This window comes from Urocampus carinirostris, chromosome 11, assembly GCF_059441175.1.
Source record: "Urocampus carinirostris isolate Australia breed hairy pipefish chromosome 11, RoL_Ucar_1.0, whole genome shotgun sequence".
Lineage (NCBI taxonomy): Eukaryota > Metazoa > Chordata > Actinopteri > Syngnathiformes > Syngnathidae > Urocampus > Urocampus carinirostris.
The window spans coordinates 41,367,329-41,391,313 of NC_142359.1; the positions used below are offsets into that span (position 1 = coordinate 41,367,329).

The window sequence follows — 23,985 nt, forward strand, 5'->3', positions numbered from 1 at the left end:
CTTGCTTTTCTCTCCCTCTCTTTCTCGCTCTTGGTTTGCTCTCTCTCGCTCTCGCTTTGCGCTCTCTGCCTCTCTCTCTGTTTTGCTTTTCACCCTCTCTTTCTCTCTCTCTCTCTCTCTCTCTCTCTCTCTCTCTCTCGTTTTTTGCTCTCTCTCTCTCTCTCACTTTGCTCTTCTCTCTTTCTCTCTAAACTACTAGTCCGGCCCCTGAGAGAATGTATGTTCTACATTGTGGCCCCCGACTTAAAATGAGTTTGACACCCCTGCTCTAATGCCTGCTGTAGACAACTTCCCATTAAAGTCACATTGTTTTATCCAGTAACATAGGGGTTCTATCGCTGAGGCATTTTCCTTTTGAATGACTTTCCAATCTTTGCACGCAAGATCCTCTAAAAGCTTCTGTTTTACTTTACTTTGCCCCTTTCAAATTTTTAGAACTAAATTTAGACTCAGTGGTTTTCAATACCCACTGTATTCTAACATTGAGTTTCTCTTTCAACAGAATGGTGATAAATAACCTTTTGTAGTAAAACTCCTACCTTTTCAGGTGGAGTTTTCTTGCCTACGTGCATCCACAAAGTCTCACTATTTATTTCCTGTTGCATTGGTATAAAATACAATTACTTAGTGGTAATAGCATTTTCTTTCACGCTTACTTTCTCTCTTTTTGAAGAACAAAGAACTTCCCTTGTGTTCTTTTTAAACGGAGAGGAACCCTTGTCCACTTAAGACTTCACTGTGTCTTAAGGCTCACTGGCCACGTTTCTCTTTTACCTAATAGTGCCTAGGATTGTCAGGATTTCTTTTCTTAACTCTGTTTTGAATTCTTCACACTCCTACCTTTTTTTTTTTTTTTTTTTTTTTTTTTTTTTTTTTTTTAAATAAGAGTTTTACTCAAGTTTCTCTGAGACTTTGGACTTTCCGTCAACCTTCGGATCCCAGCTTGTAAGGAAGGGACCAGTCCCGAAAAGGGTCTTAATGCTGTGGCCACAGACTTGCCTGGATCTTCACTCACACGCTGGGATCGTTGGGTATCTTGGAATCAGTCTCGAAGAAGGACCAATTAAATGTTAGGTCAGAGAGGAGCTGTGATTCTTTAGGCGTGGCTTATGGCTCTCTGTTGGATCTATGAATTGATTTGATGTGAATTTCCCTGCGGGATGAATAAAGTATCTATCTATTGATATAAGTGAAAAATATTTTTTCAAACAACTATTGGCATCAAACAATCCGTATTTCACTTCATGTTTAACATCTGGGATTCTGAACAAGTATTGGGACGCAGAAAATTGGAGCTGGAGAGAGCCATTCAGTTGAGGACATTTATTACAAATTTCATGCGATGGTAACACATTTTTAATGATGTAACACAACCCAGAAAAATGGGTCTATGTAAACATAACAGCCAAAAAAGTTATATAAAACTGATCCAAATCTTGGTATAGTCTATTTATGACCCAATTAGGGTTCTTTATGACCCAGGATTTTTAGAGTGGGATTCAATAGTTTTTTTGGCCATCCTGGCATTACCTAATAACCTTTGTTTTTCTTTTTTCCCCCCAGAACTCCATCGGATACAGCAGAACCTCCACCTCCACGCCGAAGTCCCAAGATTACAGTCAAACAACCATCAGACCAGGGACCTCAAAGTACTAAGAGAGAGAACTTTTCAAACAGAAAAAGCTATCCGGTCAGCGTCGAAAAATTTGCCAAGATCCACTTGGGTTCCAAGTTCTCCTGTAAATGGACCGAAGGCATTCGTGTAGACCAACAGCAGGAGGAGAACTTCACGATGAAAACTGAGAATCCAAAAGTGGAGAATATGGAGCAAAAGCTTTTCAGCATAGCCAGAGAACTTCTTCACACGGAGAGAGCCTACGTGGCGCGACTCCACCTCTTGGACCAGGTAAGGGGTCTTGACCTGAGAACTCTGACTCATTACACCAAAGGTGTCAAACCTTCGGCCTGTGGGCGAGATTTGCCCCACCAAGGTTTTTAATTTGTCCTGCGAGGCAACACCCAGAGAAGCACTGGAGAAAAAAATAAGCTGTTGTTTGAATTATGTCCACCTGGTGTTGAAAAATCCAGGCACCACTCGCAAAGTAACTGGAGCTGTAGTACTTTATCTTTCTATCTCTGTTTTTTTTCTTTATTTCTCTCCCTTTTCTGTCTTTCACTCTCTCACTTTCTTTGTTTATCTTTCTCATTCTCAATTTTTTCTCTTTACTTCACTCTTTCTTACTATTTCTCTCTTTTTCTGTATTTTTCTCTCTCCCTCACTTTCTCTCGTTCTTTCTCTCCTGTCTGTCTTTCACTGTCTCTTGTTCACTCTGCTGTTCTTTCTTTCTGTTTCTCTATCTCTTCTCTCTCTTTCTGACTGTCTTTTTCTTTCTCCATCTATGTCCCTGTATTTATCTTTTTTATTATTTATTTATTATTATTATTTATTATTTCTTTTATTTATTCTTTCTCTGTTTTTCTCCTTCTTTTTTAGCTTTCACTCTCGTCTTTCCCTCTTTTTCACTCTACTTTTCTTTCACTCTCTACTTATCTCCCCTTTTTTCCTGTCTTTCTCTTGTTCTCATCTTCTGTCTTATGTTCTTTCTGTCTGTCTTCTCTTTCCCTTATCTCTGACTTTTTTATCTCTATTTCTCTTTTTTTCACCTGCTTGTTTTTTCTATCCTTTTTTCTCTCCAACTTTATCCTTCTTTTTTTTTTCTTTCTTACATTTGCCTGTCTTTCTTGCTGCCTTTTTCTTTTTTTCATTTACTCTATCTTGTTCTAGTTCTGTCTCTTTCTCACTCCCCTCTTTTCTCTGTTGTCTCTTTCCTTTTCATGTTAATTCCGTCTCGATTTTTTTCTCTCGCTTAAGCTCTTTATTTCACGCTCACTTTTTTTTCGTAAGTTAAAAAAAATAAAAAATAAGATTTTATATATAATACTTATTTTTTACCATTTCCTGTGAGCAGGTTTTCTGCATGCAGTTAACGGACGAAGCCAGACGTGGCTCTTTTCCGGCCGAGGTAGTGCGGAACATTTTCTCCAACATTTCGTCCATCTACTCCTTCCACAGTCAGTTTCTGCTGCCTGACTTGGAAGTGTGTATCGGACAATGGTAGGTTGTTGCAAGACTGGCCACAGTGAAATCTCGAACGTCTACATTATGTGTAAAGACCGTCATATCCAATGAAAACCCACACTCTGGGAAAACTGTTTGACTCACGGGGAGCATTTTGCAGAGGGGCCAGGCCAGGAGGGAAAATGGTTTTGAAACGGTATGAACTAAATCAATATTATGTCACTTTTTGAGCAGTAAATGTCATAAAATGTGTTAAACTGAAAAGGCAAATAGGCAGGGAAGTGTTTTTTTTTTGTTGTTCACCATTTGATTTTTGTTTTTCTTGATGAATTGACATTAACATAAATAAAAGAATAAGTTATTAAAAATGTAGCGCAGTGCAGTTGAATGAGCTGCTAAAATGCTTTACAAAAACTACTGTATATTTTGTTAGGGGGGGTCGTTTAGGAAACTCCGGGGACAATATTCACACAAAGGTCGTTAATAGACTTATGCTTGACACATAGTGACTTCCATCATCAACAAATAAGCACCACTTATTTATGAGCTTTTTAAATTTCACAAATGGGGACCAGGCATATTGTCAATAACTAGTACTCATATTTAAAGCTATGTGCATCGCAACTGTACTTACCATCATGATCGTTAGGTCACTGCTCCGATCTTGTCCGAGCATTGTCAATTTATTTTCTTCCATCCGCTTATTTTTAAAGAACTACTTAAATGGTACTGTTCTATGCGCCAAAGCCTAACTATAGTTCTGGTTACCATTCATGCAGCGGATGGTGTATTGTACTTCAATGTGGTTTGAGTGTGCCATCTTTTGAATTAAAAAATGTGAGCATTGCAGAAAAAGGGAAAATGAATGAGTTCTTATTTAATATATTTTAACATCTTTGGCGGGCTGAATTTAAGAGCCGGCCGTAGCCTGACAATGCCTGGATCTTATTTTAGTTAATTTCACACAATTTTCAGTGTTTTTTTTTTCATGATAAAATCAGCTAAAAACAGAGACCCATCCCAATATTCCTCTTCCAGGCACGAGCACCCCGGTTTGGGAAATGTCCTATTGCAACACGCTCCTTTTCTAAGGATGTACGCTGATTACGTCAGGAATTTTGACCAAGCCGTGGAGTTGTTACGAATATGGACTGAGCGCTCGTCCGCTTTCCGTAATATCATTCAACTTATTCAGGTACAAAAACAATTTTCACCCATTCTAGTGTAATTCAATTAAAAGAAAACGACAATGTCATACATTCTGGATTCATTTCAAAGCAAATGAAATATTGCAAGTCTTTTATTGTTTCAATATTGCTGATTATAGTAACTGGGCATAATGGATCACGGCCACTACCATGTATTGCATTTTACGCAAGCCAGAACAGCACGCCTCATGTCAAATGTGTCTTTTGCCAGTCCCTGGTGAAAAGACGATGGGTTTGGGAATAATGGACCCTTGCTGCTTGAGTTCAGTGTTTGAGGTGCAAATAGCAGCTAAGAAAAGCCCTAGAATGCCTGACAACAGTGCACTCAGATGGTCCCTACTTGAGTCAAATTGCAATTGAGGATGATGGATTGCAGAATTTTGTTCATCCCGCTATGCACTGATCAAGAAAGTACAAAGAGCGTAGTAGTGAGAGATTACAGCAGTTGTTCTCAAACAGTGGAGGGGCGAGAGGTTCCGTCAAGAAGGACCTGAACGCGTTTGATCTCGGAATTTTAGTGTTTAGTTTTTTGTTTTTTTGTTTTTTTTAACGTTCCAAAGAATCAAGTGGAAAAGCACATGCACTACACTAGGGAGCGCAGTTTCACACTCAATGACTGTGATTTGTTTACATTTAAATGTGGGGTGCTTAGTTTAAGGTGTTCTTAACAAGTTGGCGTTGAATATTTTCTCTTAAGTATGTGGTAACAATGCCAAACTGAGTTTAAAGAGTCCTGATAATTTATTTTCCATTGCGCCGTTTGCTTTTATCTTATCAGGCCTGTTCAGGGAGCAACAAACCCCTAAAGGGATGAAAAAAAGAAGAGTTAATACTTGTGGATTCCTTTGACACCATCGAATAATGTAATACTCTGCTGCCATCTACTGCCCTAAAGTTATGATTGCAGCCTTAAGTTTTAAAATGCTGCACCCCACCTATATAACTTCCACAGCGGAGCATATAGATGAGATTGTATGCAATGAACATGAAGTTTAGATACAAACTGGAGCAGACTCTCAAGTGATCCCACGAAGAAATAATGAATCTGGATGAGGAGACAGAGCGCTTGGGTGGGCGCGAGAGAGTTTCTTTTAAGCGGGGGAATTACGGAAAATAATTGAGACACACTGGATTACAGTATCACAAAATCGTAAAAAAGGTACACTATTTGGCTGTAAGGCAGGGCTCTCAAACTTGTGCCCCGTGGGGCGCACGCGTTTTTATCAGTGGATTTTTTGGGGAAACCCCCATTCGGCCCAACCTCACCCATTTAAGCTTCTAAGCTTCAATTTGAGATATCGGAGTGTCCTTGGGCAAGACACTGAATCCCTAATGTCCCCAATAAGCAGGTAGGCGCCTTGCATGCCTGCATGGCCGCTATTTGGTATGAGAGTGTGTGTGTGAATGGGTAAGTTTGAAGCACATTGTAAAGCGCTTTGGGAGATCTTCATTGACTTGAAAAGCGCTATATAAATACAGACCATATACCCCTGCTGTAAGCCCATACCTATCAACCTCCACGGCTCCATGCCCGAAAAAACTGTCGTATTTTCCCGTACAAAATACAAAATAATCGTACACCATATTTTTTATTTTTGGGGGGGGGGGGAATGATGCATGATGGGAAATCCCCAGGCGGCAGACGCATGCGAATGACAAATTGGCGTTTTTCCGTACAGATTTTCTTGTACGTCATACACGTCTTAAAATGCATTAAAAACGTACTTTGTACGGCAAAACCGTACAGGTTGACAGGTATGTCAGCCATAATAAGCAATATTGAAATAAAAAAAAGGTGCCAGTATTTCAGATGTTTTGTTCAGATGTTTTGTAGGGAATCAATTTTTCTTTTTCTTTTTTTCTTTGCAAAAAATAAAGAACTTGAGCACAATATTGACATCTGTGGAGACTGTCGTGTAGATTGTCTTCGGTTTCAGGGGTCCATTTCTCCAACAGAGTCATGAAGCTTGCGGCAGTCTTACCCTGCAGCATCACATGTTGGAACCGGTCCAGAGAATCCCTCGCTATGAAATGCTGCTTAGGGATTACGTTAAAAACGTCCCGCTGATGAACCCCGACTATGAGTTTGCTCAGCGTGAGTGTGACCCATTTGGGAGATATCAATTCCTCAGCTGTAAACTATTTGTCTCCTGTTCAGTGTCCCTACAGACAATATCCATGGCTGCCAACCACTCCAACAGTGCAATCCATAAAGCTGTAAGGCACATTTATGTTTATCTACATCAGGTTTAAATGACCCCGGTTTGGTTACGAATGAAGAATCCACTATTTTGGTTAACATGATATCAATATCCAAATGTGATTTTATTTTATTTTTTATTTTCTTGTATTTTTTTTTTTTTTTTTTTCCAAAAAAAAAATTCAGATCATTATTTTAATACAATTTTTTTAACTGAGAAATCTATTCATGTAAATATAATGCTTGACATTAATGACGATAGATCAATTTCTTAATATATAATTTTTTTTAAGGCAAATTTAGCCATTTTTTTAAAATAACAAAAATGAAAAGGGTGGTGATGCTTATTAAAACAATGTAGATGTACTTTATACAGCCCTTTATGACAAGCATCTCTGCATTTATGGATGTTGCTTGTCTGTCTAGCCCTATAATTCCCGTTTACAAATAGACTATTAAAATTATTTTCTCTAGGCTGTAGAGCAACCTAACTTGTGATTCTCATCTTTTTCGGCCGATTCAAATGATAATTGACACATTGGTTAGAAAATGAAATGCTGGTTTATGTATCCCAGCATCCACCATGCACTACTTCTATGGGGGATGCTTGCCGTTGTTGCGAGACCTGTTGTGACTCAATATTGGTCCATCTTTTGAAAAAGATTGAGGCTTTTGGATGCGCCTGACAGTGGATAAAATATGGTATTGATGGCATAAAGTTAAAGAATTAATCATAACTTTACAAATTTTAGATAAATGTACCAAAGATGAATAGATGAAAAGATTATTTAGATATTAAATGCTCAACGAGTCACTAGCAATGATATAAGTTTGAAATGTAATTTGTTTTCTAATTTTCCTTTTTGGGGTAAATTTTTGTTTTCTTGTTTTGATTTTGAATACGCCTTCCCTGCATAGAAAGAAATAGAACAGGCATAGGAACTCTTTGGCTTTAGCATACTCCTGTTTAAGAACTATATTAATAAATAGAAGGCACAAACATCCAACAAAGTACTCGCATTCCCTTCCGATGTTGCCTCTTTTTTTTTTACTTTATAAAAATGGATTTTACATAGTTCAAGGCTCATATTATACATTTCTATATATTTTCTTTATTGGTAAGCTATTTTACAAACAATTGGACTTTTTGTTTTTTATTATAGAATGTTCTGTTGTTTTGTGTGCTTTTTTTTTCATACGCCCAAAACTTTAAGTTCAAATAAAGACTAAATTAAAATTCTGTTTAAAAAACAAAACGATTAAACGACCAAAGAATCGTTAGTTGCGGCCCCAAACCGGTTCAGGTTGTCCCCTGCCCACTCCTAGAAGATGGCTGGGATGGCTCCAGTAGCCTAGTGAGAATAAGTGGCGCAGAAAATGGACGAATGGATGGATAAATATTAATTGAAATTAATTTACAAGATTGTTTCATTTTTGAACCAGTTTAGGTTGTTTTTGACGCCAAGGGTTTTAAGAATGAGGTCATAATAATAATGCACAACATAGGAGAGCATCAAGAGGTTGTTGGAGATCTACGAGATGGTCGGTGAGGAAGAAGTAATGAACCCCACCAACGAGTTCCTGAGGGAAGGGCGTCTGCTCAAGCTCTCGGCCAGGAACATGTCTGCCATGGAGCGCCACCTCTTTCTGGTACTTCCGTCTTCCTTTTTTGATAATTATTATGAATTTAGTTTATTTTTATTCCCAGTTCAACAACTTTCTGCTGTGCTGCTCGCCAAAGTTCAGCCTGGCAGGTCAGCGCTTTACAGTGCGCTGCCACATCGGAGTGGATGGTATGCAAGTGCACAAGACCATCAATGAGGACCACCAGTACACTTTTCAGGTGTCTGGAAAAGAAAAAACATTGGAGCTACAGGCTGGGTATGTTCAATCTGCAATAACGAGGTGCTCTAAAAGACTTTCTTCATGAGCCTGTATGCAAATAAATGTTCTGTTTTTCGTTTTTTTTTTGTTTTTCTAGTTCTGAAGAAGACCGAAATGAGTGGATAAAGGTATGACATGTTTTTTTCTGGTCCGCAACCGCTATGTTTTTGCGTTTTTTTTTTTTAATCTGGAAAATGAAAATGAAACAAAAGAAAAAGTAAGAGGAAAAGATAAACAAGTAACAAATAAAAGAAAAAAGAAAAGTACAGTATAGACCAGGGGTCGCGCGCGGCAAAGTAAAAATGATTTAAAAAAAATTTTAATGCTCATTTTTACCTGAAATGTAGACATTTTCATTGCGCGCTGTGTTGTTTAGCGGCTTTACGGTCGCGCCCCTCCACCCCCTCTGCTCCGTGTGTGAGCGTGTCTCTGCTCCGTGCCTCGCAGAGGAGGAGAGATCTGTGTTTTAACCCTCCCACAGAAACACCCGCGCGCGATAGTTGAACGACCGCTCCTCCAGCGAAAAAATCTTGTTCTTTTCAGCCAGCGTGGACAGATGACTGAGGCTTTGTGCAATAAATGACCGTGGTGTTTGTGCATTATGCCTCGAGAGCGTTGTACCTCGCACGTCAAATGTTAAACGTCAATACGAGACGAAACATGAACATGAATTCAAAGATGAGTCAGACAAGGCGTAGGCATTAAAACGCGTTGAGTCCAGGTACAGCAAACAAACACAAACCCTGAAATCCTTTTTCACTGCTAAAAACACCACCACTGAAGCAAGCTATCACATTGCTCACTGCATGGCAAAGCATGGAAAACCACTTATTGATGGCGAATATATTAAAGGTGTGTGTGTGTTTCAAGTTTTGATAGTTTCTGAAATAAGATTTTATTGATGAACGGTATGGTGACTGTCCATATCACTTGTTTTTTGATTGTAGTTCATTGTTGATGAAGAATGGTTGAAGTCATGGATGTCTACAGGCCTTTCCACTTGTTGCTCACATTCATTTTTAGTTTGTTGATGAACAAGAATAGTGGAAGATAAAATTGGTTTCAACGTATATCTATGTGGACTGGGGTCAAATGACAGCTTTCTTGTGCGAGTCATTAATCTTGGTGTGGCACACTGATGTACAAGGACATTTGAAAGTGGCACTCCACACCAAAAAGGTTGCTTACCACTGGTATAGAACATAAAAAAGTAAAGGCTAGGGGAAAAAAAAAACTAAAGAAATTAAAGAAAAATGGTAAAAAAAAAATAAGAAAAGGAAAATGGAAACATATTTGGGGGTCTGGTTGATTGCTCTTAGGTTACATTCAAATAATTTGCAAATTATTTTAAAATAACAGTCAATCTTTTTGCCAAGAATACACATCCACCAAAAAAGTGTGATTTAAATACAGTTCTGTATTTTGCAATCAACTGAATAAATCCACAAAATGATTATTTTATGTAACAAAATATACTTATTAAAAAAATGAAATCTTATGTAATAGCACTGACGTTTTTGGGCCATGCAACTTTTCCAATCGTAAACTTCATTAATATGTGAAATGATAATTCACTAATGCAGAAAACCCAGTAAAATGTAACTTGATTGTATGTCAGGTTTTGGACATGTTTGCTAATGATTCGGTTGCCACACTTGGGACTTATGTTTCTCACTGTTATTCCAAGCGATGCTTGTGATTGCTCATACCCGTGGAAGAGCACAGGGAACACTGATGCTGATGAGCTGCAACTGTGTTGGAGGGAGAAATCTAAAACGGGCATGATTATAATTGAAAACGGGCATGACTATGATAGTTGATTAATGGGTTTCTTATTAGGGCAAAAACATGTTATAATGCATCCGGCAGATTTAAAAAAAAAAAATGAAATTCAAATGACTTTGCAAAAAATCTTGTTCTATTACAATAAACTGTTTTGGTTTCTATTAAAAATAAAACAGAATTTGTTGCTCATTGTGAGTTTCTCTCCCCAAAAATATAAGAGACCATTTTACTCTTAAATACAAAGTGTATTATTTAGCGCCTCCTAGTCAAGTCATTTATTTGCATAGCCCTTAATTACAAAAATGTCTCAACTTAACTAGTGGTTAAGAAATATCATTCATTTAAAAAAATAGGCAAGCAAATAAATCTTAACAAAAATGTTTTTTTTTTGTTTGTTTGTTTTTTTAATATATATATACTCATAGATGGAGAAATCATTTATTTTCCCATAGCATGAGCCTCATGTGGAGGGAGCTGACCAAATAGTTGTCCCTCCTTCTGCTACGGGTACCCCAAAAACTTCAAAAAGTTTGAGAAGACAAATGGTTTGCTTTGGTCACTCATTTTCGCCTGCACTACACCGGGGGTCTCCGACTCAATCGAGTCGGGGGCTGCTGAAGCTAGGGTCTGAGTGAGGTTGGGCCAAATAGCGTTTTCCACAAAAACGGTGCCGATAAAATATTCTACTGTTCTTAAAGGGACAGTGTTTTATATTTGCCCACTAAATGTCGCTGTAACGTGTAGTGCAACTATAAAAGAGTGCAAGGAAGACCACAGAGAATGAAAGCGGGCAAAAAGCACCCTTTTTCTTCACTTTTTCACCTAGCCTTTCAAATAGAAAGACAAAAAGAATGGGGAAAGATTTTTTTTAAAGAATAAAAAAGTAGTGGAGGAGAAATTTTAAAAAAAGAGGCAAAGAAGGAAAACGGGAATAAAAAGAAGAGCGGTGAAAGAGAAAGCAAAAACGGAACAAATGAAAGACAATGGAATTAAAGAGAAAAAAGACAAAAACGGGAAATAAGACCAAATGTTCTCTTTTTCTTTTAAATGTTTATTTTTTTATATTTCTTTACCTTTTTCTTCCTGAGTTACTTTTTCTTTTTTTTCAATTTCATTTCTCATTTGTGTTCTTTTTTTCATGTTTTCTTTTGTTTTCTCAAAAGTAAAAAGGTTTGTTTTGGTCACTTAGTATCCGTATTGTATCCTTCTGTTGTGCTTGTAGCACAAATTTTCGGTTGCACTACACCATACAGCGACATGAAGTGGTCAGGTTCTAGGCACTGGTATGTGTTGTGATAAGTTTATGGTTTTAGTAGGCACCCAAAATACGCAGAGAAGTCCTCAATTAATTTTGAACTTACAAGAACAGGAGAGGACTGCACTAAAAAACGATCAACTATGCCAAATTCCAAAGCAGTTCTGAGAGCCTTTAAAACTTTTGCCCTGAGCCCTTTCCTTTTCATGAATCGCTTACAAAAGCAGATCTGCCTTAAACAGTGCAAAACCAGAGAACTGAAAACATAATTGGCCGATAGTGACAATCGTGTAAAACCGGGGTTGTTGCCAGACATGAGTCTTGATGCGGTATAACCAAATGCATGGGAAGCACAATTATTACCCCCAAAACCTTTTGCACAGCTGTGTTTCCAAAGATTTTCAGGGATGTGCTTCACGGTTGGCGTTTTTAAAAATGACACTTCATTATTGTATTTTGTAGGGTTTTTTTTTGTTTTTTGTTGTTGCTCTAAAAAGTCAATAATTTTGATAGACATTTTGTTGTTATGCAGGGATTCCAGTTTAAAACAAAAAAGTTAAATTTACTTAAGGGCAGAGTGACTGTAAATCGCTTTAGGAAGTCTTCAGTGATTGGAAAAGCGTTATATTAATGGAAACAATTTACCATGAAATATGTGAATTTGTTATCTGCAATTGGTAAAACTATTGTCTTTCAGGTGATCCTGGACGCCATCAATGTGTTCCAGGAAAAAAATGAAACCTTCAAGATCGCGTCCAAGGAACTAAATGCAGAAGAACCTGTAAATTCGAGACACCACAACATAACGGCAGCTTTACTTTTCCCCCCTAAGCTTGTCGGTTTTCCAGGTGCAGGGTCTTGGGCATCGCGCACCCCGCTGGATCCGCGACAATGAAGTGACCTTGTGCATGACCTGTCAGGAGCCCTTCAACGCGCTCACCAGACGCCGACACCACTGCCGGGCCTGCGGTTGCGTTGTCTGCTGGAAATGCTCCGACCACAAAGCTGCTTTGGCGTACGATGGCAACAAGCTCAACAAAGTCTGCAAGTCCTGCTACTCCATTTTGACAGGACAGGGAGGCAAGAGGGGAGGGGGCCTCAAGAGGCCCATGGCAGAGGTGAGTACACACCGGTTGGAGGAAGTGAAGTAAGGTGTGCTTTCAATAGCATAATTTTATTCATGTAATGTATTGTAATTTCTACACTATAAGGCGCATCAGATTATAAGGCACCCCATCAAATGAGAAAATTACTTTAAATTATATTGCTAAGGTTCAAAACTAATTTGGTGTTTAGAGAGTGCTTGTCTCTGATTGTACGACATAGATAGATAGATGTGCACATTCTCTTTTTTTTAATGCTCATTTTTACCTGAAATGTAGACATTTTCATTGCGCGCTGTATATTGCTAAGGTTCAAAACTAATTTGGTGTTTAGAGAGTGCTTGTCTCTAAACACCAAATTAGTTTTGAACTTTAGCAATAGAATTCAAAGTAATTTTCTCATTTGATGGGGTGCCTTATAATCTGACTCTAACTCGCAGTGTTAGCAAGAGAAACTCTGATTTCTTATTAACAAAGGAAAAACCGTGTGGGGTGGAAAAGGGTGTTGGAGTTTAATAGAGATGGCAATGTTGTTTCTCAGACAAACACAGGATTCTGTATTGTTGTGCCTAATTTGAGAACTTCATCTAACCAATGAGTACCGAGCTTCACCGCTACCCAAAAACCAAACAGCATATTTTGTTTTGTACCAAGTTACCTTGATGAATGAGGCAGGGGTTGTGGCCTGCGGCAAGAAGCATTTGGGGGACCATAGGTGATCTAAAGATCTCGATCCGTGGGCCCTGCATCCCGAGGTGGGTGATCCATGGTTGGGAACCATTTGCCATGACCCCTCATGACCTACCCTCGTCCGGCAGAAAAGAGAATGTGCCCTTTTTGGTGCAGCAGCATAAAAGAGCAGCCGGCCTTGAAAAAATATGGACTTTCGTCCCCTTCTCGTAGCAATACATGACTGGGATGATGCATGAATGCAGTTCACGGCAAAAAATAGCCGCCTACTCATAAGAATGTCGGCTTTTTTTTGAGAAATGCCTCTTTTGGCTCGGCTCCTCAGATTTTTTGTTTTTAGTGATGTATTATCAATAATAATAAAATTTTAGGCACCAAATCATTAGTAATTAATAAAATCATGTGTTTTTCAGGGGATCCCTGCAAAACACATGAAATATACCCTTAAATTAGCACCGGATTTTAAGCTGCACCCAGTACAGTTTTAAAGGAAATGACATTTTGTGCGCAAGTCTCACCTGACTAAAGCCGCTTGTGCCCACATTAAAACATGAGATATTTACAAAGAAAGATGGTACACAGGAAGAGTTGTACTAATATATAGTACCTTAACCCTTTAACTTTCCGCCGGCCTGCCGGTGAGCCGCCAGACTTTTAATTAACAAATACGTGTCTGAACGATGTCACTGAAGTTCATCATGCCACATATCATTCGATGGCTTAAACCTTTGAGAATCAAAATTTTACCATTTTAAAATACACTCATCAGAGAAACATCACAATCAGTCTGAAACAAGATACCCTAAAATTATAAAGCCAGCGTAACTCCCTATTGTGTCCCCTGGCCATCTTAATCTTTGAATGTCCGTGAAAATGGCTTTGCTACATCAAGGACAATCGATAGAATCCAACCGTGTAAAATATTTACTCCAAAATGTACAATAATGCTGACAGATCAATAGGAATCCTCCTTAAACATTTCTGCTTTGTTGGACTTTGCTTCTTATAATACGTTCGTTTCACCACATTAGTACTGTTTACAAATAAACAGACTCATAAATTTGTTCCCATTATGGTAGTTAGCCCTCCCCTTTCGATTGACATTTTCCATGATGAGGCTCTAATCATGCTAATTTCATTCATGCACAAAGTGCAAAGTTACATTAAACTTGCGTCTTCTTCAACATATTTATTCCACCTTTCAGTTAATCGTTGCATAAGCCGCAGGGTTGAAAGCTTGGGAAAAAAAGTCGTGGCTAATAGTTCCTATGTTACTGTAGATTAAAATATTCACCTATCTATCTATCTACCTTGGTCATATCCCTCAAGAGGGGTGACCGACAGCCAGACAAACACATATTATAACAAAGAAAATAAAAGGGAAAAAAAATAGCAAAAAACACACACAAAATTTTTTGGACCATGGCCAACCCAAATGCCCAAACATCCAAACAAGTTAGGCACCTCGGCACCCAAGTTGGTCATGCTTTCGTCCCTCCAGATGAAACGAGACACAAGAAAGCGGCCATGTCACTCGGTTCAGGGTGACACAACACAGTCTTTTGTTCAACAGCAGGGCCCGACAGCTTTCACTGGGTTACCTCTGCCGCATCATACGGGTGCCCTGCCCATCCCTTAGAATGCACCCAAACATCCGACAATCCTTTTACAACACCTCTCTACTCATTCCTATCACCAACAAAGACTTTAAAGCCAAAAAACAATATAAATCCCTGAAAATACAAAACATAAAATAGAAATAAAATATTTTAATGATGTTTTTGTGTGTTTCCAGAAGATCAGTACAGACGCTCCCCTACTTACGATCAATCGAGTTCTGAGCAATGGTACTTACGAACATTGTTTGGGGATGTCGAAAAATATCCGGACATTCCTCTAAGTTGGATTTTGTATCTTGTGCACCATTATCCGAGTAGAGGACAGTGCCTGTAGTGCTTCTTTCCGCCGTGTGGCGCTGTGAGAAGTCACCCAGCATCCACCTCAAAGAAGAAATCCGGCTTCTACTTCCTGGTTTGTGTGTCTACACACTGCACTCTATCTCTAGCACGCTAAGAACTTGGACGTTTTTATTGTTTAATATGTCGTGCATCAATTCGATATGGTTGGTGTAGAGAAGAGGTGAGGAGTTTTATTTTGAAATGAAAGTGGAATATGGAAGCTTGATGCAGTTGAGAAGATGGTTGGATCGCTTTTTATCCACGTTTTACCATGGAGGAGTAAGTTGCCTAAATCTTCAAAACTTAAATTACCTTTATTTATCTTTCTAGTCAAGTCATGTTTATTTGTATAGCCCTTAATCACAAGGAGTCTCAAAGGGCTTCACAGACCACAGAATGTCAACGCCTAATGTTTAGCTTTGTTTTTCAGTACTATGCTTTGTCATTTAGCCTGCTTTGTAAAGTTATAGAGCATATTATTTTATCAAACATTCTTTTTCAGGTTCAAAACAATACAGGTTACTTATACAAGCCTTAAATAAGCTTATATTAACCTTAAACATACATTCCATACAAAATATAGCACTGGAACAACTCAAAAACAAATTTAACTTACGAACAATCGTCCGGAACCCATGTTGTTGTAAGTTGGGCAGGGTCTGTATTTGAATTGGTTAAAATAGAATTGTATTATTTATTTATAGTACTGAAGAGTTAATAAAGGTAAAACAAAAAGCAAAAGATCAGCAGTCTCTAAGATTGAATGCACTCTGCTACGGATCCATTAATATCATTAAAACGAGTCACCATTTGGCTCACATTCCTGGTTTTCATGCATAGTCTTTTTTCTGTCTTCCGTATTGAACTCTATCAAATAGAGAGAAGAAGAAAGTGTCAGAGAGAAAGGAACAGAAAGCGAGAGAGAGAAACAGAAGGAGAGAGATGTAGAGATAGAGTGTGAAAAGACAGAGAAAAGAAAGGAGAAAGCTATAAAGAGAAAAAAATAGTCTGAAAAGCAACAGAGATAAAGAGTGAGATGAAAAGAAAGAGATGGACTAATATGGCTCTAATCACTTGCGAATGGCGCTTGGCTTTGTTAACATCAAGCAGACAAATTTGTGGCATCTATACCTCTATTACTTTGGTTCAGTCCGCCCACATGTGAAATAAAAAGACGAAAGTCTAAGTTCGGATCGAAGTGACACTTTATTTCTTCTTCCAAGAAGGACTCGGAATGTGTGAGCCAGTCACCATTTGTTCCACCTTTTTATGCAGTTCCAGTCGTGAAGTGCGAAGTGGGATATGACTAGAAAATCAATCATTGAAGACAGCTTGATCATGAGTTTTAACACTGAACAATGGTTACCTTCACACAGTGTACGTGACAAGATATATCTGTTTGAGAACGACCCATCTCATTTAAAGTCAAGCACAGATACTGTTTTGCTATCTTGAGGAAACTTTAACGAGAAAGTCAGTCATTGAAGTCAGCTGGATCCTGAGGTTAAACACTGAGCACGTGAAAACGGGATATGTTTGGGGCCTTGGGTTTTATCAGCAGGTCAGGGAGACCATACATTGCACTCATGGGTTGAAAGTCAAGGTCAAATCACATGAATCTGAATTGATAACATAAAAAGACACACATTTTTAGTTTAATTTACCCTACTGATTTTTCTCTTGCACTTCTTTGGGCATGTCCCGCGGGGAAAAAAAAAATGGTGAGCCTGACCTGGCCCGCGGGCCACATGCCTGACATCGGTGTACCAATGTGTTCCCTCTGCAGTCAAAATCTCACTCGGTTGCCACCTTACTAAGCGGCTTCCTGCATTACCGAGACGACAGCAAAACATGGCAGCGGCTTTGGGCCGTCATCACTAAAACTGAACCGCTGCTCCTCTCCTTGTATTTTGCTCAACAGGTAAAAACAAAAGATCACACACACACACACACACACACACACACACTGGTAGCCAGAAAGTCAATGTTTAGATTTAGATGGGTCAGGGGTCTTCAACTTGGTGCCCTCGAGCACCTGGGTGCCCCCTGAGGACAGCTGAGGTGCCCGCGCACCTGTTTTGAAAATACCCCACCAGTGCTGGGTCATTGGGATTTTCTAGTCAAAAGATTTTTGTTTTTTTTAATTGTGGTCTATTGAGTCATAATAACTTTACTTCTCACTTATCTCTCATTCTCTTTCTGTCCCCCTTTCTTTCGTTCCTCTTTTTTCCTTTTATCCTCCTCTTTTGCACCCAATTCTTTCTCCCTTTTTCTCTTTCTCCCTTTTCTTTTTTTCCTTTTTCTTACTTTCCCTCTCCTTTTTGCTTTCTCTCCCGCTCTCTTTCTCTACCGTGGTAATAACATTGTAAGTACTACATGATACAATTTTAATTTTAAAATGTACATCAAACTGGGTGCCTATTTCACTAATAAGTAGTTCACAGCTTGAAAAGGGTTCGAGACCCCTACGTTAAGACCACAACTAATTGTTGCTTAGTCCAGTGCACCGCAGCACAGTAATTAATTGTAGTAACGTGGGCAATGATCCAGTAAGTGTGCCTGTTCGGTGTAGGGAAAGCTATTTCATTTGGATTTACTTTTACCGCCGATTCGAAGGTTCCAACTGGTAGTGTCCTGTGGGATTTTTTTATTAAATGAATGAAATGTGCCTTGGCTCCATAAAGGCTGAAAAACACTGGTCTAGACCACAGGTGTCAAACATGCGGCCCACAGGCCAGATTAGGCCTTCCAAGGTTTTTTATTCGGCCTGCGAGACATCACCATACGGAAAGCAACTGGAGCTCTATTACTTTCTCTCTTTCTCTTTCTTGCTCCCTCTTTCTTTGTCTCTCCTCGTCTTTTTTCTCTCCTTTCTTTCTATCTTTTAATCTTTCTATACATCACTGTCTCTTTGTTCTTTAGCTCTCTTTAGTTCAGTTTCTTGTTCTCTCCCTCTTGTTTTCTGTGTCTTGTTTGCTCTCTCTCTCTCTTTCTTCACCTCTTTCGTTCCGTCTCTTGTTCTATCCCACTCTTGTTTTCTCTCTTGTTCTGTCTCTTTCTTTCTTTTTCTTCCAATTTAATTTACTAGTCCAGCCCCCGTACGTTTTTTTTTTTTCTAATATGGGGCCCCCAAGCTCAAATAGGTTTGACATCTTGAGCTAGATCAAGTCATTACAGGCCTGTCGAGGGACCAGAGTTCAATCTCTTTACTGAGATCCAAGGGTTGACTCGCTGTTTTTTTTTTCTTCTCAGGATGCGAAACCTCTCTCTCGTATTCCTCTGCTTGGCTGCATCATAGAAAACCCTTCTCAGGGACTTGAAGGACGACCTTCCTTCAATTTAAGACTATCGGAAACTCTGCACACATTCACCTGCGACCACCAAGAAGCTAAACGGGCCTGGTTGGCCACTCTCACAGCAGCGATGACGGGCGCCAATGACAGAACCGGTGAATCAAGCGGGGAAGAATTAATCACAGCTTAGCAAAGGGGCAACAACGGAGCTGGAGCACTTTATTTTTGAAAGTTTAAAGTAAAAGAAATAAATAGTTTTAACATTAATTGGAATGTGACTATTTATCTCCGTACAGTTCGGTGAGGGAGAACAATGAAAACATTCATCTGATTTTATGTTGCCTAGCCACAAAAGTAAAAAATTATGTTTATCGCAGGGGTACCGTAATTTCAGTGGGCCCAGACTTTTTTCAGTTTTATGAGAAAAACTGACAAATGCAAACTATTAACATGGCGGCCGCCGAGCTAGCGTCTGGGTGGGGTTAGGCCAAATTAGGTTTTCCACAAGAACAGTGCTGATAAAAACATTCAGCTGTTCTTAAAGGGACAGTGTTTAAAATATGTCCACTAAATGTAGTTGTAATGTGTAGTGCAACCAAAAATAAGTCCTTAAAAGACTACAAACTACGAAGACTGAACGGGAGCAAAAAGCACCCTTTTTCTGCCAATTCTTACATAGCCTTACAAACAAATACAAAAAGAAAAGGAAGAGATTTTTTTTTAATTAACAAAACAGAAAAATAAGCGGCAAAAAGGAAAACTGAAATAATAAGAAGGGAAAGAAAGGAAAATGACGAGTTGAGAAAAAGAGCAAGAAAACAGAGGAAAAAAATGACAAACGAAAATACATTTCTTTTGTCTTTTTTTTTTTCTTGTTTTACTTTGTCGTTTTTTTTCCCCTCTTTTTATATAACATGAGCCTCACCTATAGGGAGCTGACATAATTGTCCGCCATCTTGCAGCAAATGATACCGAAGAAGGTAAAACTAGCGAAAGCTGGACAAAAAAAATTCATTGTTGTGTGGTGGGGTCAAGGTACCTTTGCAATTATCATGTAATTGTAATTACAATTACATGAATTACCCCATAAAGTCAAACCAATTAATACCTAGCACCATGAGATGGAGTTTAGTCTTGATTCAGCAGCTACTGCCCAGTTTTGCTGTCCACGGCGGTAGAGCGGTGGGGAGTCCTGAAGGCTGGGACCCGGTTGTGAAGAGGAACATTGAATGCAGTGTGTGGAAAGATTGTTTGGCAACTGGTGGCTTCTTTGAGATCGCTGGCCGGGTCCCACCAGTTTGACCAGCAAGGTTCTCTGGGCATGGATTTGGTCCTGTACTGCTTGTTTGACTGGACCTTTTGCCTCTTGGCTGGCTTGAAACTGAAATGCAATTTCTCAGGTATCTTGGCTCATGGCTCCGGCCTCCCACCCCTCTGACTGGATTGTTTCTTTGTTTCACACATGCATGCAAGAGAACAAGTCTCCTGCCCTCGGTGTTATCAGATATTCCATTCTCTGTGAATAATTGAATTAAAGCATAGTATTCAGTTCACATGTTCGGACATTGCCTCATCATTTTCTTTGGGATTGCAAAACGGAATTCGTACCAAACGTTGAATATGCTACACAGTGAATGATTTGACACACGAGTGTTGCTGAAAGGGGCAGGGTCAAGGTACCTTTGCAACTCCCACGGAACAAAAGTCAGCAATGTTCATACATTGTAATACAGGCTCAGTTAGCAGCATGCAAAAAAAAAACTTTTGCCACTTGAAATAAGTTTTAATAGGTCTGAAAAAAAAAAATTGTCTTTCATTTGCAACTTAATGACAAATTTCATATTTCACATTAAAATTAAGGATTTGAACATAAACGCTTAAGCTGGGCCTGTTGCAGACTTAAAACTAGAGCAACTTTGGCACAGATGATACATGACAAGGCATTTGACCTCATGATCACACTATTTTTACTTGTGGTGCCAGGAACCTGGATTTGCATAGTACATTCTGAAAGGTTACAGTCGCTTCACTTCAAAAATAGTGTGATAATGGGATAATCTATAATGCCTTTTTGTATGTTGTATGAAAGTTCTTACGAAGACTGGTTTGATTCTCATTGCATACAATGTTTTTTTGTATTGTAAGTGTGGGTATGTCTTACTGTAGTCTCAATTGCATGTGATTTATAGTTCAGTGTGCCTTATGAATGGACAAATATGACCCAAAACTTTTGTGGGGGTGTGCCTTATAATCCGGTGCGGAAAATGGTGAATAAATGTTGATGAAGCCATCCCAGGTAAGGAGTGGATGGGCATCTCAGCTGCAGCAAAGCTGTTGGGACACCAGCAGGTTGTCAAAACCATAGATCTCCAGGAGATGGAGTAGAAAGAGGCGGTCCAGGCCCATTGTTCTCACACCCTCGGGGGTAAGGGTCGTGTCCGGTCTGGCGGCCACTTCGCTTAGAGTCTGTAAAATCCTGTTGTTCTGCTTCAGGAAAAAACTAAAGACCAAAGCAAATGAAGAATTTAAAATTCTGGACTACAGAGTGCACCAGATTAAAATCTGCATTTACAAATTTAAAAGAGGAACCTTATTCTTTATTTGTATAAGCTGCAGGTTAACTAGCCAAAATAATTAGCTCATTCTGGTCCCTCTTACATCAAAAAAAAATATGACACTGTGCCATGATAAAGACACTCCTTTGCAGAATTCAAAACATTGGCACTGATGTTGAGAAATGTTTAAGAGTGCAACAAAAATCATTCTACATAAAAGCTTGGGATCCTTCTTTCAAGTGGTATTGGCTGACTGAATTAGAGTCAACTTACAGGATAAAAAGATCTTCTTCGCTTGATACGCAGTCACTATTCTCCTGAGAGTACTGCAGCATCTTCCTGCAAGGCATCATTCCATCAAAATGCATATTTTCCATAAATTTCTCATTTTCTTGCGATTGAACTGGCCTCTGCTCGATGAGCTTGACATATTTCTCCCGGTCGGCCATGCTGACGTGAAGCACAGGCTTGAGACCCTCTCAGAAGGTCTTCACGTTCTGATTGTCCACGTAGATGTCTTAAAGGTCTCATTTTTCCTCCAAGATTTTCTCTGTCGTGCCTGCACAGATTAAGAACACGTTTTGACCCGCAGAATTTTGCAACACATTTGAAGAAATCACTCTGGCTGTTGTGAGGTCTGCTTTGCGGCTCAACAGCACGAGAAGGGGGGTAGTGGGTTGTAGGCGCAGCCAATGTTTACACCAATTGGCCAGCACCATGTAAAGCAGGGGTCACGTGCCCGCCTGCTCACGAAATATCGATGTCTAAAATATCTCATCTCATTAGCCGTACCGCTTATCCTCGTTAGGGTCGCAGGGGGGCTGGAGCCCATCCCAGCCATCTCCGGGCAGTGGGCAGGGGACACCCTGAACTGGTTGCCAGCCAATCGCAGGGCACAAAGGGACAGACAACTCATTCGCTTATTCACACCTAGGGACAATTTGGACCGGCCAAATCACCTGAAATGCATGTTTTTGGAACGTGGGAGGAAACCGGAGTGCCCGGAGGAAACCCACGCAAGCACGGGGAGAACATACAAACTCCGCACAGGAAGTCCGGAGCTGGATTTGAACCCACAACAGGTTCCTATGACATGAACTGTGCCGCACAAGCGCTAACCACTGCGCCGCCGTGCTGCCTTGTGTCTAAAATGTGATTATCATAAATTCCGGACTATAAAGCGCACCTGATTATAAGCCGCACCCACCACATTTCAAGAGGAAAACCGATTTTGTACTTACACAAGCTGCACCTGTATATAAGCCGAATGCACCCACTTTGAAAAATTTAACACAAACACAAAATTAACCCAAACCCGACTTTAAGTCCCGCGATTGAAACTGAATGTGGGGTTTGGGGTTTTTAAGGGTTATTGTTCTATCTTTGTTATTCATTATCCATTATCCGTTATCGGTCAGTTCATAATGTCCTTCATTAAAGTACACAGTACAAAAATCACAGCCAACAAAATGAACGGAAAATGATACTAGTACTTAAGGTTTGATGCAGTTCTGCAGAGTCCGGGTCCCGTTGAAAGTAATCCATGGAAAAAAATATATTTCCAAAGGTACGGGTGGGAAAATATATATATATATATATATATATATATATATATATATATCCACTATTGTCCGCCGCGTCCACAAACACGTCTCACCTTTACTCCACTTCCCGTCAGCCCGCGTTTGCTCTGCCCCTTCTTTCTCATTCGCCTGTGCAAAACATATCAGAATAAGTTTCTAAAATAGATACAAATTAATACATTACAAAAATATACAGTTGCAAATACATATTATACATAGTTACACATATTTACAAAGAAAGACAGTACACCGAGAGAGTTTTCAAAGCTTTAATAATATAACTTGTTACTAATACAACATCAAAGCCGTCTTCCTCAGTGTCTGAAAGAAACTTTGTCATATAGACGTCCCACGCTCCCTTATTCCAAAACACGCTCGCAACACAGTAAACGGGTCTGGTAAAGTTTACGTGCAGTAGCTCTGTTTCCTTCTTTATCAGACTGCTCGATTGCTTTTAGCTTGAAAGCTGCGTCATGTGCTTTTCTTTTTGCTTTTTGCATGATGAGGGTATGTTTACGCAAATTTAATTTGTGCACAAGCCAAGAAGTTGCAGGCTTCCTCGGCGCATATATTCCACCAGTCTAAATCTTACCTTTTGTATTTGAGCACCGCTGGCGGCCGTTAAAAAAATTACATAAATTGTCCGCATCACTGAAAAAGCCGCAGGGTTGAAAGTTTGGGAAAAAAGTAGCGGCTTATAGTCCGGAATTTACGGTAATCAAGTTGCATTTATTTTAAAATGTATTTACAGTGATGTCAATTTAAAAAAAGAAAGTATAAAAATGCAAATAAACCTAAAATTAAATTCAAAGTAGCAGAGTTCGACAATGTGAGAACTCTGATGTAACACGGTGACACAGGTGAGTGCGCGTGACAATCACAGCCTCGATCTTGAGCGTCGCAAAGGAGTCAAAATCCATTTCTACATAAATAAACCTAATAGAAAAAAGGAACTGACCTTATATTTTTTCAGTAATGGGAGAAAGAATTATTTTTATTAATGTAAAAGAAAAGTGTGTGTGTCTCATTTGCGGCGCGATTGTGGCTGAGGCAAAGCAGCACAAGTGAAGCGCCACTTCAGCAATTGTCACAAAAGCTTCCATACGATCGTAATTACCCGCCTGGCAGCAGATCACTAGGCCTGCGAGTTAAAGGCAACTCTGGGAAAACAGCAGCCTTTTTTTACAGGGCCTACAATAAAAAATAAAAAAAACTTTGAAACGCAACCAAAGCCTGTTTTAGAGCCACACAATTTTTGACAGAGGAAGAATTCTATTTAAAGAATGAAAAACTGTTTTATTTTAATTGTTGCACAGTTAGTGATTAGTAGAAAGGTGATATTTTATTTTATTTAAAATAGTTTGATTTTGTTCCTATTTATCAGCTCGGTGG

At 39.2% G+C, this 23,985-nt stretch overlaps 1 protein-coding gene and 1 pseudogene across 3 annotated transcripts in view; one reads left to right on the forward strand and one right to left on the reverse strand.

Moving 5' to 3' along the window:
• Positions 1–18,722, forward strand: part of LOC148357395 (FYVE, RhoGEF and PH domain-containing protein 4-like) — a 46,401-nt gene extending 27,679 nt beyond the window's left edge. For both annotated transcript variants that reach the window (XM_088348415.1, XM_088348416.1), the window contains 12 exons: positions 1,564–1,906; positions 2,970–3,115; positions 4,118–4,274; positions 6,244–6,382; positions 6,446–6,504; positions 7,994–8,137; positions 8,196–8,368; positions 8,469–8,499; positions 12,109–12,192; positions 12,260–12,529; positions 16,949–17,083; positions 18,415–18,722. In XM_088348415.1, coding sequence (XP_088204541.1) covers positions 1,564–1,906; positions 2,970–3,115; positions 4,118–4,274; positions 6,244–6,382; positions 6,446–6,504; positions 7,994–8,137; positions 8,196–8,368; positions 8,469–8,499; positions 12,109–12,192; positions 12,260–12,529; positions 16,949–17,083; positions 18,415–18,645 — 1,912 coding nt within the window. In that variant the 3' untranslated portion in view covers positions 18,646–18,722. The remainder of the gene's footprint in view (positions 1–1,563; positions 1,907–2,969; positions 3,116–4,117; positions 4,275–6,243; positions 6,383–6,445; positions 6,505–7,993; positions 8,138–8,195; positions 8,369–8,468; positions 8,500–12,108; positions 12,193–12,259; positions 12,530–16,948; positions 17,084–18,414) is intronic.
• Positions 18,723–20,126: 1,404 nt separating this feature from the next.
• Positions 20,127–23,985, reverse strand: part of LOC148357396 (DENN domain-containing protein 11-like) — a 35,977-nt pseudogene continuing 32,118 nt past the window's right edge. The window contains exons 8-10 of the transcript XR_015852121.1: positions 21,419–21,702; positions 21,284–21,349; positions 20,127–20,955 (exon numbers count right to left, since the gene is read on the reverse strand). The product of XR_015852121.1 is annotated as a DENN domain-containing protein 11-like (transcript). The remainder of the gene's footprint in view (positions 20,956–21,283; positions 21,350–21,418; positions 21,703–23,985) is intronic.